At 51.3% G+C, this 18,316-nt stretch overlaps 1 protein-coding gene across 1 annotated transcript; it reads left to right on the top strand.

Moving 5' to 3' along the window:
• Positions 1–606: 606 nt before the first annotated feature.
• LOC107043477 lies at positions 607–1,695 on the top strand. The gene has a single exon (XM_015265013.1). The coding sequence runs from the start codon at positions 607–609 to the stop codon at positions 1,693–1,695; it is 1,089 nt and encodes a 362-aa protein (XP_015120499.1).
• The last annotated feature ends 16,621 nt before the right edge of the window (positions 1,696–18,316 follow it).

Genomic DNA, 18,316 nt, shown 5'->3' with positions numbered 1-18,316 from the left:
GATCGCGCGATTCATTCGGGAGAAATCGTTAACGAAAATTCCGTTATATACAGACCTACATACATACACATACACACACACACACACACACACACACACTCCTCCTAGGAACTGCAAGACCTTGTCGCTGGTGGAGCTTAACGGGACTTGTCCCGAACTAAGAAGCAGTTCAGAACCCCCAATGTCAAGGTGTTCACCGTGCTGATTTCTGCAAGGCGCCAGGGGTAGTTGGCGTCGCAAACGGTGGTCCCTGGGGCACCGGGTCCAACCCCAGGTGTATTCTGTGGCCTAGCTTCAGTAACCGGGGCTCTACTGAGGTGGTCCATTATTTCCCTAGGTTCTCGTGGGAACAAAATGGATCTCAATAAAAACCAAAAAAATGAAGACGTGAAGCAGGACAGCTTGGTCCAGGAATCGGAGCTAAGTGACGCAGCTACCATGAAGGAGAACATGTGGAACAGGCATGAACAGCTTATTGCTGACCTAGTGAGCTACATGAAGGAGAAGAGGAGCATCAACGCTTAAGCCCGAGAGTTGGTGAACTCTATCAGCACCTCAGCTAAACGGCTGAGGCGACTGGGAGGACAGGCAGGGCAGACCGGCCCAATGCTGGTCACACCAGCATCTTTGCTTTTAGGTCGAACGCGGACGCTCTCTGAAGGCACCGCGACCTCGATGGACTCGGAGTTTGAGGATGAGAGCTTAGCTCTCTCTGACAACAGCAAGGCTTCCAGGATGAAGAGGAAGTCCCGAGAATCACCACCGGCGGACACCAAGGACCCGAAGAAGAAGAAGAAAGATGAGGTGAAGGTCGCTCATGCCCAGAGCAAAAAGGAGGATCTACCTGCAAAGTCTTTGAACTGGGAGCAGGTCAAGACCAAAAAGAAGAGGCAGCTGCAGCCGCCAGAAAAGCCTCAGAAGAAGGAGGTGAAAAAGAAGAAACAGAGGGTACTGGTCACAAGGCCAAATGCGCTGATCGTACGCATGAAGGACAAGCAGCAGTACTCGGAGGTACTCAAACGAGTGAAGCAGCAGATACCTTCCGAACAGGCTCGTGACTGCGTTGACAAAATCCGCAGAACGACCACAGGAGATATGCTGATCATCCTCTCAAAGGATAAGGAGAACGAATCTGATAGCCTCCACAAGGCGATAGCCGAGCTCCTTGGAGACGAGGCTGATGTCCTCAGTAAAGGACCACAGGAGGAACTTGAGATTAAGGATCTCGACGAGCTGACGACGAAGGAAGAGGTGCTTGAAGCCCTGAGACTCACAGCCGGGGTAGATTGTCAAATTTCCCCGGATGCCATCAGGTCTTTGCGCAAGGCCTACGGAGGTACCCAGACTGCTTCAGTGATACTGGCCGCAGCCGTCGCGAAGAAAGTCCTAGGCGATCGAGGCAAGATCCGTATAGGATGGGTGAACTGCCGGATCAGACGGGTGGAGAGAGTGATCAAGTGCTTCAAGTACTGGCACTATGGGCATCTCGCCATCAAATGTAGGAGTCAAGTGGACAGAGCAAAGCTCTGTACAAAATGTGGGGAAGATGGACACAAAGCTGCTGGCTGTGAAAAAGCAGCCCTTTGTGCCTTATGCACTGAGAGAGATCCATCGAAGGACTGTGCCCATATTGCTGGTAGCAGCAGATGCCCTGTCTTCAGGGAGGCACATCAGAAGGTGAATAAGAAACAGTAATGCGGATACTACAGCTAAACCTCAACCACTGCGAGGCCGCACACGATCTGCTCATGCAGACGGTGCGGGAGCTGAAGTTCGATCTGGTGATCGTCTCGGAGCCATACAGACATTTGAGCAATCAGCCCTGGGAGACGGATAAGAGTCGCAAGGCCGTAATCTGGTCTTGTGGGAAGTTTCCGTTTCAAAGCATTGCGACTACTGATGAAGCTGGCTTTGTGGTAGCTAAGCTGGATGGAATTTATTTCTACAGCTGTTATGCTCCACCAAGCCTCACCCTTGACGAATTCACGGACTTCCTGCATAGACTAACTGAGGACGCGAAGCAGCACTTCCCTATTGCAATCGCGGGGGACTTCAACGCCTGGGCAGTCGACTGGGGTAGCAACGAGACAAAAGCAGAAGGGCAAGCACTACTGGAAACCATGTCTTCGCTGGACATTGTCCTGTTGATCAACGTTGATGGACCCACGTTCGAAAGAGGATACAGGAGCTCAATAGTAGACCTCACCTTCGTCAGTAGTAATCTCGCAAGGGAAAACTACTCCTGGAAGGTGATGGATATCTACACCGCTAGTGATCATCGAGCAATCTTTTGGGAGGTGTCCGCTGGTCGAAAAAACAGACCAATGCCTAGGAAGACAAACGAAATCGGCTGGAAGGTGAGCACCTTCGATCCTAGCACATTCTCAGTGGCACTGGATGATTACCCCATANTTTATATATATCTACACCGCTAGTGATCATCGAGCAATCTTTTGGGAGGTATCCGCTGGTCGAAAAAACAGACCAATGCCTAGGAAGACAAACGAAATCGGCTGGAAGGTGAGCACCTTCGATCCTAGCACATTCTCAGTGGCACTGGATGATTACCCCATACGGGGCAGCAGTGCTACGGAGAAAGCCGAGGATCTCATGAGAAGAGTTAGCGAGGCTTGTGGTGCCTCAATGCCTCGAAAACGCAGTGAAGGCCATCTGCCACCAGTGCACTGGTGGAATGATCATATTGGAGCTCTTCGAGAGGAGTGCGTTAAGGCTAGAAGGTCGGCTCAGCGTGGTCGGAAAAAGNGTGGAATGATCATATTGGAGCTCTTCGAGAGGAGTGCGTTAAGGCTAGAAGGTCGGCTCAACGTGGTTGAAAAAAGCTGAACTCCGAAGAAGGAGAAGTCTGGAGAAGACTGGAGAAGAAATGGAAGGATGCTCGCCGAAAGCTCAACAAAGCTATCAAGGAGAGCAAAAAGAAAACTTGGACTGGACTCCTTGACGAAGGCGAGAGTGACCCGTGGGGAAGACCGTACAAGGTGGTTATGATGCGGCTGAAAAGCAGGCCTATGCCATCGCCGACCTGTCCCGAGCTCTTGAAGGAGATTGTAGCGGTGCTTTTCCCGCGACAACCGGAATTTCAGCGTGCCAATACACGAGGAAAGACTTTGATGGTCCCATCGATCACCGAGGAAGAGCTGATGGAGGCGTGCGACAGATTCGGGAATGCCAAGGCCCCGGGTCTTGACGGGATCCCAAACATCGCACTGAAAGCCGCTATCCATGCGTTGCCAGGCCTCTTCTTGGACGTTTTCAACGAGTGTCTCANTCCATGCGTTGCCAGGCCTCTTCTTGGACGCTTTCAACGAGTGTCTCATCGAGGGCATCTTCCCTGCAAAGTGGAAACAGCAGAGGCTAGTGTTGCTCTCGAAAGGGAAAAAACCACCGGACGAACCTTCATCCTACCGTCCCCTCTGCATGCTCGATACAGCTGGTAAGATCCTTGAACGCATCGTCCACAGAAGAATAGAAGCAGCTGTCGAACCAATGCTGGCCAACGACCAGTTCGGCTTCCGGAGAGGCCGTTCAACCCTTGAAGCGATCAATCTAGTTGTCGATACAGCTAGGGAGGCGATTTCAGGGGAGAGATGGCTTGGAGGCACAAAGAAGTACTGCCTGGTGGCAACACTGGACATCAGGAACGCCTTCAACTCAGCCCGATGGGACTGCATCATGGCGGCCCTTGAGAGGTTTGGTGTACCTGAATATCTGCGGAGGATGGTGAACGACCACTTCACCGAGAGGGTCCTCAAGTACGACACGGAGAGTGGCCCCAAAAGGTACAGAGTCACTTGAGGGGTACCTCAGGGCTCGGTGCTGGGTCCTCTTTTGTGGAACATCATGTACGACGGACTGCTGAAGCTGACACTGCCACGCGGTGTGCGGCTCGTGGCTTTTGCAGATGATGTGGCCGGAGTGATTGTAGGAAAATACTGGAAGACATGAAGCTCACCTGCGGAAGGACTTTCGAGGTGATTCGCCGTTGGATGGACTCCGTCGGCCTGAGCCTGGACGAGCATAAAACGGAGGCTGTATTGATCACAAGCAGAAAGGCGTTGGAGACAATCACGCTGCAAGTCGGGGATTATGAGCTCACATCCCAGCCGTATATTCAGTACTTGGGAGTGATGATTGATGCCCGATTCAGTTTTAAGCAGCAAGTGGAACACATCACAACTAAGGCGACAGGGGTTCGAGCAGCTTTGTCTCGTCTCATGCCCAACATTGGAGGTCCCAAGCAGAGGAGATGAGCATTACTGTCATCGGTGATTACGTCAGTACTCACCTACGGCATTGCTGTATGGGCGGAGGCCCTTCAATTACAGCAGAATCAGCGCAAAGTGGGGCCTGTCTACCGACTCAGTGCCCTTAGAGCCGCCAGCGCATTTCGCACCGTGTTCAACGATGTCGTGTGTGTTATAGCCGGAATGATGCCAATTGAAGTGCTAGCCGAGGAACGAAGATCCCTATTCCAGCAAAAAGGAGAGACGTCATTAAGTCCAACCGAGATTCAGGCTGAGGCCAGACGAAAGAGCATAGAACGATGGCAGTTACGATGGAGTACCTCACTGAAAGGTAGATGGACATATCGTCTTATCCCGCAGGTGAGTGCTTGGGTGAATCGTGAGTACGGAGAGACCAACTACTATTTGACACAATTGCTTTCAGGACATGGGTGCTTCCGGGCTTACCTTCATAAATTCAAACATGAAGATTGCCCGGATTGCCCGACCTGCTTAGGTACCACGGAAGACGCAGAGCATGTATTTTTCATGTGTCCACGTTTCAGAACGAGCCACTTAGAGTGGGAGAATGAACTTGGAGTATCGATCCTGCCCGAGAACTTGGTGGAAGCCATGCTGTCATCGAAAACAGCCTGGGACGCAACGAGTGACTGCGACGAAAGTCATAAAGGAGCTCCGCGAGGAAGAGCGCCGTCGAAAGAACGCTGTATAGGAGGAAAAGCTACCGGAACCTTCTTCCCACGCCCAACACCTAAGTGAGGAAGGAGGACGTACGGTTAGTGATGTTAGTAGAGGAAGAGCAAGAGCTGATGTCCCCCCCTGCGAAGTAATGCCTGACGGCCGTTCCGTGGGGAATATGGGGTAAGAGGAATTGAGGAAAGAGGGCTTTACTCAGTAAAAATCTGAGATCCGTTTTTTTTAACATCCTTTTAACGGAATCTTTTGAAGATTACCTTAAACCTCAAAAAAAAAAACACACACACACATACCACGGATCCTTTCGGCGAGGAACGCCTTTACCCTCCGAGAGTTTTCGCAGGTTGGAAGGTCCTGCAACGTGGCGCGTCCCCAGGTGGTGGATGGGGCAATGCTCAATATTCTGAACTGCCGTTCAGAATATAGGGTACCGACTAAATAAAATACGTCGGCGCGAACCAACACCTTCCGAGAAACCCAACTCTAAAAGCGGTGTGTAGGGTGGGCTCCCTAAAACACCCCCGGGTCAGGCTCCCGATAACAGCTAGTACAAAAATGATGAGTGATGAAAAAATTGAAAGTTCCCATGCGGGTAGCCTTAACAAGGAGAACCCCGCCATCAGTTCTGATGCCGGCTCCATGGAATATGGGAGGAGCCAATCATCACTTTATGTAAAGGTGGACCACTTGGCCTCAGATGCTACAAGTGGGGAAGAGGCTCAGCCTCAAGGGGTGACAAAGTTCACCGTACCGCATGAGTACACCTTGATTCCACATCCCACGAGTGTGGTGCAGGTGCAGACTCAGCAGAAGATTGATCTCACCGCCTCAAATGAAGGAGCGAGACGTCAACAAGAATGGGATCGCCACGAGAAGCTTATCGGAGATCTTTTGTCTCAGTTAATGAACAAAAATAGGCGAACAATAAATGAGAGTATTCGCCAGATGGCTAGGAGCGTCCAGACTTCTGCAAAGCGACTTAGATCAATGCATGAAAGTTTGCCAGAACAAGTGCCACCGAAGGAAGTAAAATCCGACAAACCAGCATTGAAAAGTGCTGAAATTGGAGAGCGGTTGGAAGACGAGGAGCGTCGGAACACTACAGTTCAGAAGAAGAGGAATCGAGAATCGCCGGGGACGCATTCCGATTCGCTGAAGAGGGCCAAACAGGACAAGACTCCAACTACACCAAAGCGGATCTCGGAGCCATGTCGTGAGACCATGAAGAATAAAGGTATGCCTTCCACCAGAAAGGTAGCAGGTAAGGGCACAGCCATGGATGTGACTGACCAGGACCAGGGCTATCAGAAGTGGAAGCATCGAAAAAAGAAAGCAAAGCGGGCTCCGGAGTTACTACGGTGAAACCCGGGCAAAAGGAATGCTCAGAAGAAGCCTTCAACCAGGCCGGAAGCGCTGATCATTCGTCCGAAGAGCAAAGAGATGTACTCAGACATCCTGAGGCGAGTGAAGAAGGATAGCGCCTGTGATAAGGCTAGCGACTGCGTTGACAAGATCAGACGCACGGTTAATGGAGACATGCTGATTGTCCTGGGTAGGAAGAAGACGGAGAACGCCTCCCAGTTGCGAACAGCCATTGCCAACCTCCTCGGAAAGGAGGCAGAAGTGCTAAGTAAAGAGCCACGGGAAGACCTAGAAATCAAGGATCTTGATGAAGATACATCCAGAGAGGACGTCCTCGAAGCTCTACGGAGAGTAGCAGGTGAGAAGCACCAAATAGTTCCTGAAGCCATACAATCCATGCGTAGAGCATATGGGGGAACCCAAACTGCTCTACTAACGGTCACGGCAGCCATGTCGCAGAAAATCTTGGGAGAGGATGATTACGGGAAGATCAACATCGGCTGGGTGAACTGCCGCATCCGTAAAGTCCAGAGGCCGGTCAAGTGCTTTAAGTGCTGGCAGTACGGACATCTCGCCACTAAGTGCAGTGGAATTGATCGGTCAAAACTCTGCACGAAGTGCGGAGAAGATGGCCACAAAGCAAAGGAGTGTCAGAAGNGCACGAAGTGCGGAGAAGATGGCCATAAAGCAAAGGAGTGGCAGAAGGATTCACGGTGTGCCCTCTGCACTGAAAATGGCAAAACGAAGAATTGTGCTCATGTCGCTGGTAGCAGTAGATGCCCAGTGTACAAGGAGGCACTCCAGAAGCTCACCAGCAAAAGGCGATCATAGGAGGGGGAAGTGCAAGGTGTTACAGCTCAACCTCAATCACTGTGAGGACGCACATGATCTGCTCACGCAAGCGGTGCGGGAGCTGAAACTTGACCTTGTGATGATCTCGGAGCCATATCGACATCTTGGCACTCAAGCCTGGATTAACGACGCCAGTGGGAAGGCGGTAATATGGGCTTGTGGGGATCGTTCTTTCTAGAACATCACAGGAGATAACGCACAAGAGGGCTTCATAAAGGCCAAGGTTGATGGAATTCATTTCTACAGCTGTTACGCCCCGCCAAGTCTTTCTGTTGATGAGTTCACGGACTTCCTAGATAGACTGACCGAGGATCCGAAGCAGCACTTTCCCGTGGCCATAGCCGGGGACTTCAACCCCTGGGCAGTTGATTGGGGAAGTAAGAGGACAAATGTAAGAGGACAAGCTTTGCTAGAAGCTATGTCATCGTTAGACGTGGTTCTGCTAAATACTGGCGATGAACCGACTTTCGTGAAAGGAGAGAAGAGCTCAATTGTGGATCGTACCTTCGTGAGTAGCAACCTTGCAAAAAGGAACTACTCATGGAGAGTAGCTGATATCTACACTGCCAGCGATCATCGTGCGATAATCTGGGAGACATGTACTCACCAGAGAGCCGCCTCAAGGCCTAAAAAGACCAACCGCATTGGTTGGAGAGTGAGCACCTTCAATTCGAGCACTTTTTCGGCAGCATTGGAAAATCACTTGACCAGCGGCAATAATGCCACTGAAAAAGCACACAATATCATGAAGAAAATGACAGAAGCATGCGATGCCACCATGACCAGGAAGCGGACCACAAACCAGCATCCACCGGTATATTGGTGGAATGACACTATTGCCATCCTACGGAAGGAGTGTAATAGAGCCAGAAGATTGGAACAGCGTGGCCGGAAGAAGCCAAACTATGAAGAATTGCGAATGAGGCATAAGAAGGCACGCCGTAAACTCAGCAAAGCAATCAAGTGCAGTAAGAAGCAATCTTGGAGTGAGCTGCTTGCTGAGGTGGAAGATGACCCATGGGGCAGACCGTACAAGGTGGTGATGACGCGCCTAAAAAGTCAACCAATACCGTCACCAACGTGCCCTGATCTGTTGGAGAAAATCGTCGCAGTGCTGTTCCCACAACAACCAGAACTACACCATACTGGCAAGCAAGATGGGACGATGGCTCCACGAATCACCAAGGAAGAGCTGATGGAAGCCTGCAACAGAGTGGGTAACACTAAAGCTCCTGGCCTAGATGGAATCCCAAATATCGCTTTGAAGTCAGCTATTCACACGATGCCGGAGCTGTTCCTGGAAGTGTACAACGAATGCCTGAGAGAGGGCACCTTCCCAGCCACGTGGAAGCAGCAGAGGTTAGTACTGCTCCCAAAAGGGAACAAACCACCAGACGACCCTTCATCATATCGTCCCCTTTGCATGCTCGATACTGCTGGCAAGATCCTCGAGCGTATCGTTCACCAAAGGATAGAAGCCGCGGTTGAACCTCTACTAGCCGGGAATCAATATGGTTTTCGGAAAGGTCGATCAACCCTGGATGCCATCAACCTTGTCATCGGCACCGCCAGGAAAGCGATTGCAGGGGAAAGATGGCTCAATGGCACGAAGGAGTACTGCCTAGTAGTAACACTGGACATCAAGAATGCCTTCAATTCAGCCAGGTGGGACTGCATTATGAAGGCGCTTGCAGAGCTGAACGTACCAGGATACTTGCAGAGGATGGTGGACAGCTATTTCATCGGAAGGGTCCTTAAATACGACACAGAGTCCGGCCCTAGGGAGTACAAGGTGACAGGAGGAGTGCCCCAAGGCTCAGTACTGGGTCCTCTCTTGTGGAACATCATGTACGATGGGGTGCTGAAGCTGAAACTGCCCTGGCGGACCAAGCTCGTGGCATTTGCAGACGACGTAGCCGTGGTGATCGTTAGGAAACACCTGGAGAACATGAAGCGTGTTTTCAGCATAACGTTTGAGACGATCCGCAACTGGATGGACTCAGTAGGCCTAAACCTTGCTGAGCACAAGACAGAAGCCGTATTGATAACTAGCAGAAAAAAAGTCGAGACAATCACGCTGCGGGTCGGGTCTTGCGAAATTACCTCCCAGCCCTTCATTCGATACCTGGGGGTGATGATAGATCAACGGCTCAACTTCAAGCAGCAAGCGGAGCAAGTGGATGCCAAGGCTTCAGGCGTTAGATCCACCTTATCACGTCTCATGCCCAATATCGGGGGACCCAAGCAAAGGAGAAGAGCACTGTTGTCTTCAGTGATAACTTCAGTGCTCACTTATGCTATTCCTATTTGGGGGAATGTACTCCAGCTGCAGGAAGCGCGACGTAAGATTGCGCCAGTCTATAGACTCAGTGCCCTTAGAGTCGCAAGTGCATACCGGACGGTTTCTGAGGACGCAGCGTGTGTCATCGCAGGACTGCTGCCGATAGAGATACTGGCTGAGGAGCGGAAAGCTCTGTATGAGCGTAGGAGATCCCAAGTGTTGAGTCCCGAGGAGTTGACGTCTGAAGAAAGGCGAAAGAGCTTGCGTCGATGGCAGCTGAAGTGGGACAACTCCGCCAAGGGGAGATGGACTTACCGCCTGATCCCTAAGGTGGATGCCTGGCTGAATCGCGGCCACGGAGAGGTAAACTACTACCTGACGCAGATACTTTCTGGGCACGGAGCCTTTAGATCGTATCTTCATAGGTTCAAGCATGAAGATTCCTCGAAATGTCCAACCTGCCCAGAAGTGGATGAAGATGCGGAGCATGTGTTCTTCGCATGCCCGCGTTTCAGCGAAACCAGACATATCTGGGTGTCTATACTGAAAACGCAAGTACTGCCTGAAAACCTAATGGAGGTCCTACTATCATCGCAGGCAGCTTGGGACGAAACGAGTCACTTTGCGGCTGAAGTCATGCAAGAGCTCAGGAAAGAGGAACGCGAGCGCAAGGCTGCAACACAGACGGAAAACCTATTGGAACCTCCTATCTACACACATCTTCGTAGACTAGGAGGACGTACATAAGGTTGAAATGAGGAAGAGCAAACAGCTGAGACCTCCCTCGCGAAGTAATACTTAACAGTGGTGCCGCGAGGGAAAGAAAAGTTCAACGATTACTGGGGTCATGTTCGGTTTTTTAATCCGTATGGGTTGTACATTCGCCGAGCAGATACTTGCTCGCGGTCGCTACCATCCAGACCTGACCGAGTCGAGACACTACACTTCAGACACCACTCGTCTGGAGTGTGTTAGTGCGTAAAGATCATTTTTCCGTTCATGAACCCAAAAAAAAAAAAAAAACACAGCTGATGGAGGCATGCGGTAGGGTTGGGAACACTAAGGCTCCTGGCCTTGATGGAATTCCCAACATCGCGCTCAAAGCCGCCATCAAATCGCTGCCGAGCATATTCTTGGACGTCTACAACGAGTGTCTTAGGGAGGGTATCTTCCCTGCCAAGTGGAAGCAGCAGAGACTGGTGTTGCTCCCGAAAGGGAAAAAGCCACCAGACGAACCGTCATCCTACCGTCCTCTCTGCTTGCTCAACACAGCTGGCAAGATCCTCGAACGTATCGTCCATAGAAGAATTGAAGCAGCTGTCGAACCGCTGCTGGCCGGTAACCAGTATGGGTTTCGGAGAGGCAGATCCACCCTCGATGCCATCAACCTCGTCATCGTCGCCGCTAGGAAACCGATCTCAGGGACAAGGTGGCTGAGAGGCACGAAGAAGTACTGTCTAGTGGTGACCTTAGACATTAAGAATGCTTTCAATTCAGCCCGGTGGGACTGTATCATGGAGGCTCTTACGAGATTTAATGTCCCTGATTACCTTCGGAAGATGGTAGGCAACTACTTCACCGAAAGGATACTCAGATACGATACAGACGATGGTCCCAGGGAGTACAAAGTCACCGGAGGGGTGCCCTAGGGCTCGGTACTAGGTCCACTTCTGTGAAATATCATGTACGATGGCCTGCTGAAGCCGACGTTGCCGCAAGAGGTGAAGTTGGTGGCGGTCGCGGATGATGTGGCCGTAGTTGTCGTAGGGAAACACCTCGAGGATATCGAACTCGCCTTCGACATCACTTTTGAGGCGGTCCGCACCTAGATGAACACAGTGGGTCTGAGCCGTGCCGAGCATAAAACCGAGGCCGTATTGATCACGAGCAGGAAAGCTGTAGAGACAATCACGCCGCATGTCGGGAATTATGAACTCACATCCCAGCCGTACATTCGGTACTTGGGGGTGATGATCGATGCCCGGCTAAATTTCAAGTAGCAAGTGGAGCACACGACAACCAAGGCATCCGGTGTACGAGTAGCTCTTTCACGCCTAATGCCCAATGTTGGAGGTCCAAAACAGAGGAAACGAGCATTGCTGACGTCGGTGATTACATCAGTGCTGACCTATGGCATCTCCATTTGGGCTGATGCACTGCTGACCCTGGAGACAGTACGGAAAGTGGCTTCGGTGTACCAGCTGAGCGCTTTAAAAACTTCAAGCGCCTACCGCACCGTGTCTGAGGACGCGGTGGGTGTCATCGCTGGAATGCTACCCATAGAGGAGCTAGCCGAGGAACGAAGATCCCTGTATCGGCGGAAGCGAGCAGAATCATTGAGCGCAGAAGAACTCGCAGCAGACGAAAGACGGAAGAGCATCCACAGATGGCAACAGAAGTGGGACACCTCGGATAAAGGAAGATGGACTCATCGCCTAATTCCGCAAGTAGGTGGTTGGCTCAATCGAAATCACGGCGAACTGAATTACTATCTTACTCAGATGCTTTCAGGCCATGGGTGCTTTCGGGCGTATCTTCATAAATTTAAGCATGAGGATTCTTCCGATTGCCCCATATGTACAGGTGCTGACGAAGACGCAGAAAATGTTTTCTTTGTCTGTCCACGCTTTAAGTCGAGTTGCTCCGAGTGGGAGTCGGTACTTGGTGGCAGGGTCCTGCCCGTGAATCTGATGGAAGCAATGTTGTCATCGCAGGCAGCCTGGGATGCTAGGAGCGACTTCGCGGCCGAGGTCTTGAAGGAGCTCCGAGCCCCGAAAAGAGGAACGCAAGCGCAAAAGTACTGAATAGATGAAGAGTCTGATGGAACCTCCTGCTCACACAAAACATCATAGTTGAGCAGGGGGATGTACATTAGACTGTGACAAAGTGGAAGAGCGAACAGCTGAGACCTCCCTCACGAAGTAATACCTAACGGTGGTGCCGTGAGGGGAAGAAAGGTTAGTGGAAATGTGTCTGATTGGAGTTTAGTGGGTATTGGCAGTCACTGTCGGAGTCCCACACTCACTTGACGGACGGAAACACATTTCCTTCCTCAGGTGGTCGTGCGTAAATGCATTCTCCCAACAGACGAAAAAAAAAAAAAAAAAAACACACACACAGTGATGACACGACTCAAGAGTCAATCAATGCCATCAGCATCATGTCCGGTGCTCCTGAACAGAATTGTGGAGAGGCTGTTCCCAAGTCAACCGGAATTTCGCCGCAACTCTGAACAATGGGAAGGAGAAATTGTCCCGGAGATCACCAGGGAAGAGCTGATGGGGCCTGCAAAAGAGTGGGAAACTCCAAAGCTCCAGGGCTGGATGGAATCCCGAACATCGCGTTGATGCTGGCCATTAACACGATGCCAGAGCAGTTCCTGGATGTTTACAACGAGTGCCTCAGAGAGGGTATGTTTCCTGCCATGTAGAACCAGCAGAGGTTGGTACTGCTCCCAAAAGGGAATAAACCACCGGACGAACCTTCATCTTACCGTCCCCTCTGCATGCTCGATACTGCTGGCAAGATTCTCGAGCGTATCATCCACCAGAGGATAGAAGCTGCCGTGAAACCCGCGCTTGCTGGGAATCAATATGGTTTTCGGAAAAGCCGGTCCACACTTGATGCCATCAACCTTGTCGTCGAAACCGCTAGGAAAGCGATTGAAGGGGAACGATGGTTGAATGGNCGTATCATCCACCAGAGGATAGAAGCTGCCGTGGAACCCGCGCTTGCTGGGAATCAATATGGTTTTCGGAAAAGCCGGTCCGCACTTGATGCCATCAACCTTGTCGTCGAAATCGCTAGGAAAGCGATTGAAGGGGAACGATGGTTGAATGGCACTAAGGAGTATTACTTGGTGATGACTCTCGACATCAAGAACGCCTTCAATTCAGCTAGGTGGGACTGCATCATGGAGGCTCTTGCCAAACTGGACGTGCCGGGCTACTTGCGGAGGATGGTCAGTAGCTATTTCAGCAAAAGGGTCCTCATGTATGATACCGAGACTGGGCCTAAGAAGTACAAAGTGACAGGAGGAGTACCCCAAGGTTCAGTCCTGGGTCCCCTCCTGTGGAACATCATGTACGACGGGCTGCTGAAGCTGAAACTGCCCTCGCGGACTAAGCTTGTGGCATTTGCAGACGACGTGGCTGTGGTCATCATCAGGAAACACCTGGAGGACATGAAGCGTGTTTTCAGCATAACGTTCGAGACGATCCGCTGCTGGATGGATTCTGTTGGACTGAGCCTAGCGGAACAGAAAACGGAAGCCGCATTGATCACCAGCAGGAAGAAAATCGAGACGATCACGCTGCAAGTCGGGTCTTGTGAAATCACCTCCCAGCCATTCATCCGATACCTGGGGGTGATGATCGATGCACGACTGAATTTCAAGCAGCAAGCTGAGCACGTGGGGACCAAGGCATCTGGTGTGAGATCCACCTTATCACGCCTCATGCCAAACATCGGGGGACCCAAGCAGAGGAGACGAGCACTACTGTGCTCAGTGATTACTTTCGTGCTCACATATGCCACCCCCATCTGGGGAACAGTCCTACAACTACAGGAAGCACGACGTAAGATCGCACCAGTCTATCGACTCAGTGCCCTTAGAGTCGCAAGTGCATATCGGACGGTTTCTGAGGACGCAGTGTGTGTCATCGCAGGAATGTTGCCGATCGAGATTTTGGCTGAGGAGCGGAAAGCTCTGTATGAGCGTAGAAGATCCGAAGTGCTGAGTCCCGAGGAGTTGACGTCTGAAGAAAGGCGAAACAGCCTAATTCGATAGCAGCTGAAGTGGGACAACTCCACCAAGGGGAGATGGACTCATCGCCTGATCCCTAAAGTGGATGTCTGGCTAAATCGCGGACACGGGGAGGTGAACTACTACCTGACGCAGATGCTTTCTGGGCACGGATGCTTTAGAGCGTATCTTCATAAATTCAAGCATGAAGATTCCTCGAAATGTCCAAACTGCCCAGAAGTGGATGATGATGCGCAGCATGTGTTCTTCGCATGCCCGCGTTTCAGCGAGACCAGGCATATCTGGGTGTCCACACTAAAAATGGAAATACTGCCTGATAATCTAACGGATGTATTACTATCATCGCAGGCAGCTTGGGACGCAACAAGTCACTTTGCGGCTGAAGTCATAAAAGAGCTCAGGAAAGAGGAACGCGAGCGCAAGGCTGCAACACAGGCGGAAAACCTACTGGAACCTCCTACCTACACCCAACATCTTTGTAGGCTAGGAGGACGTACATCAGGTTGGAATGAGGAAGAGCAAATAGCTAAGACCTCCCTCGCGAAGTAATACTTAACGGTGGTGCCGCGAGGGGAAGAAAAGGTCAACGATCACTAGGGTCATGTTCGGTTTTTTAGTCCGTATGGGTTGCACATTCGCCGACCAGATACTTGCTTGTGGTCGCTACCATCTAGACCTGACCGACTCGGACACTATACTTCAGACACCACCCGTTCGGAGTGTGTTAGTGCGTAAAGAGCATTTTTCCGTTCATGAACCCAAAAAAAAAAAAAAAAAACCACACGCTGTAACGAGATTTTCTCGTTACGGGTTAAAATCTCCTTAAAAAGATATGTAATTTCTTAACTTAGTGAAGAGAGACAGTTAGTGACATCTAGAGGTGGCTGAAGAAAGCCGGGACTAGATGAATTGAGCGACAAACCGATGAAAGACCTAAGGCATAGCGGTTATGAGTGAAACCGCGACCCCTGGAGGTCTGGAGGATGTTACTAGACTATCGCTATTTTGGAATTTGCCCAGCATGTGGTACGGGAAAAGGGGCCGAGTTACAGGCTGTCCAACTGGGCGATTCCATAGGCTATGTCAGAGTAGACTAGGGACCAACGGCCAGGTGAGAGGACTGGTACCCCCGAGATTCCGTCGGGGTGATTGGTGGGGATAAGGTAATGCAATGACCCATCATCGCTGAGATATCTAGATTAGGGGGAGAAGGCCCTAGTAAGATTCTGAGTTGGTCGAACGCGGACGCTCGAGCGGGGAAGTTGAAAGGATTTCTCCGATATATACTGTGGTGTTGGCTTGGAAGATGGCCAAGGGAATGGTGGGCGCATAGCTCAGCGCAGCCAGGTGCATCACTGATGGTAGTGAACGTAGAGGGATGCAGGAACATCCTCCACAAACGGAAAAAACAGCTATTTCGGAACTCTTAGTGACGACTTTGTTGTTTCCGGCGTTATCCAGCTCGGCGAAACAAACGACGAGCGCATGGGCCCGTGGGTCTGGAGTAGAGATCATCCTCCTGTCGACCTGACCATGTGCCGACATTCGAGTACCCGGAGACGGTGACGTGCGATGACCGAAGCGATAACTGGTGGTCGAGAGTGTGGGTGGTCGTGAAGTGGGTAACAGTGTTCCACTTTGGTCGGATCAGCCTCATGGCGTCCCAGGCTCTGAGGAGTCCCGGCTGATACGCATTTAACTCTGAAACACTCCCGCGTAGAAATACTCGGGAGGAGAAAGCCTACTGAGAAAGTGAAAAACCCTCCAGGACGAGTGTGAATTTAATTTGCATGGAAGATTAGACCGTGAGGCTCAATTTCCAGCCTGGAATAGTGGCTGATGATATTTGGCATACGATACTCCTGGTGGACCTCGCCCACTCTACCGTATCACACTGATGCTAGCTGGGCAACCCTTTGCCCAGCCACAGAAGTCACTGAGTGGACGACTTTGCCTCAGTGGCAGGTTTTTGTCGAACCTCCCGTGAAGGTTCGGCTGGCGCCCGATTATTGAGCGATAGAGACGGCATAAAAGGTAGTTTGGATTTTTCCTGGGTGAACAATCCGGGAAAATATCCTTACAAAATGGCGCCCGACGGGGGGCCACGCTATTGGAGTAGAAAGAAAACCCTGAAAAATGGGTAAGTAGAAAATTATCGCGTAGACAATACGAGGAGAATCGATGAATTGATTCCCCTTGAATGTAACGAATTTTATTTATTCCTTGAAAAGGGAAAAATAGAATTCGAAATTCACGAAATTTTTTGTCGTGGGGAGAATTTCTCAGAAACTCGAGGCTTTGTCTCCTCGACACCCAGGGGAGATGGCCTTGAGAGTACGAGTTTATTTTGCCCGACGAAAATTCAAAAGTATCGATTTTTTGCTTGGGAGGGGTTATGTCCGGCTACTCTAAGTGCTGTTCTCCTCGCCACCCGGGGGGGGGGGATTGTTCTCGGGTGCGGGGCATTTCCCCTCTTCGACCGGAAAATCGAAGAAAGCGAGGAAAAAACGGTGAGAATTCTGGAAAATTGGATTCTTCTCGCGTAAATATGCAAAAATGCTGAAAGACGCTTTTACCGACGCCCGGTAAAGAAGACTATCCTGAAGAAGGATAGCATTACCGACTGCAGGTATCGGCGGTACGGTTTCTGCCCGCGAGGGCGAGCCACGCGATGGAGAAATCGCGCGAAAGATGAAATTGACATCTCTGATTGATGTAAATCAAAGGTGTTCAAAAGGACTACCTAAATATGGAAATTTAGGTCGGAGTTCAGGTCACTAGGGGGGACCATCGGCGGCGATTAATCAAATTGATACGCGTCCTAATCCCTCCACCACCCCCAACATCTGTGAAATTGGGGGAAATGACCACGGGAAGCGTCCTTTTCCGTTTTGACCACGTAGGCGACAAGACGTGGAATTTCTTGAAGCTCCCCGGAGACGAAAACTAAGACCCGTGCACGTGGTGAAAAATCCGTGATTAATGCAAGATGACGTGCGAGACAGTTTGGTGCAGAAGGTGGCGAAAACTGCCGAAGGATCCCAAAGAGGTAAGTCGGACTCTCCGGAGTCCGAAGTTAACCTCCAGGGTGAAAAATCCCTGGAAGGAAAGAGAGCGGACGGCTCATCAGTACCGCAACGCACTGAGGAAACCGCCTCATTGGATCTCATGGCCCTTTTTATTACAGATCGGGACTTGACGGAAGCAGAGCAGGCCGAGATGGTTTTGCTGATGGCGATAGAGGAGGAGGAGGGTGAAATTCCCTCACCTGCGTTTGAGCCTCTGGAGACGGTGTCTCAGGTGGTAGAGATTACCACGACAGCTCCGTCTCCAGTCGCAGAAGCAACTCGGGCGAAAACCCCGGAGGAGAAGGACGCCTTGGCGAGGAGTTTGGCGGCCATACTGGGCGAGCACCCCGAGTTGATGGCAACGATGCTTGCACAGTTGCCACGAGTCAACTCCACGTCGGCTGTGCCGCCGCCTCTTCCCCAAGAGCAGATGGAAGTCAAGGATGAAAAATTCTCCTACGCATGGGTCACAATGCACAGGCGGAAATCCCGTGAGCCGACCTCGACGACGAGGAACACCCCTGCAACCCCAGCGCTGGTACCTGAGGCCAAGGAGAGGAGCTCCAAGGCCGAGGGGAAACTGCCGAAAGGCAGGAAGGAGAAGGGGGCGAAAGAACCCTGAGAGGAGAGCCCCGGATGCTGAGGTGAGGGAGGTGTACTCCCAGGTGTTTCAGCACGGAGGAGAGAGAGCCCCAGAGGCAGTTCGGGTGAGAAACCCCAAACATAAAGCCTCTGAAGACGAGAGGATGGTCCAGGAATCTCCTCTCGTCGACAGCACTCCCGGTGTAGAGGTGACCCGCAGAGTGGCCAAGCAGCTCCCAATTCCCACACGTCTGTGCTGGAATTGCAGGAAGGAAGGGCATGAGAGCAGATATTGTTCTGCCCCGTATCGACCGCACTGCAGGAAATGCGGAATTCCGTGCCCCGGGCCGTATTGCAAGTCCTGTGCTGAAAAGTACAGGAACCAGGGACCCTGGTATCCAGCTTTCGGGCAAAACATCCCCAGGGCCGACCTGAGAAAGCTGCAGAA

Source organism: Diachasma alloeum, unplaced genomic scaffold, assembly GCF_001412515.2.
Source record: "Diachasma alloeum isolate Michigan unplaced genomic scaffold, Dall2.0 Dall_scaffold_00585, whole genome shotgun sequence".
NCBI lineage: Eukaryota > Metazoa > Arthropoda > Insecta > Hymenoptera > Braconidae > Diachasma > Diachasma alloeum.
Note: the sequence above shows the minus strand (reverse complement) of the source record. Positions and strands in the feature narration are given on the sequence as shown.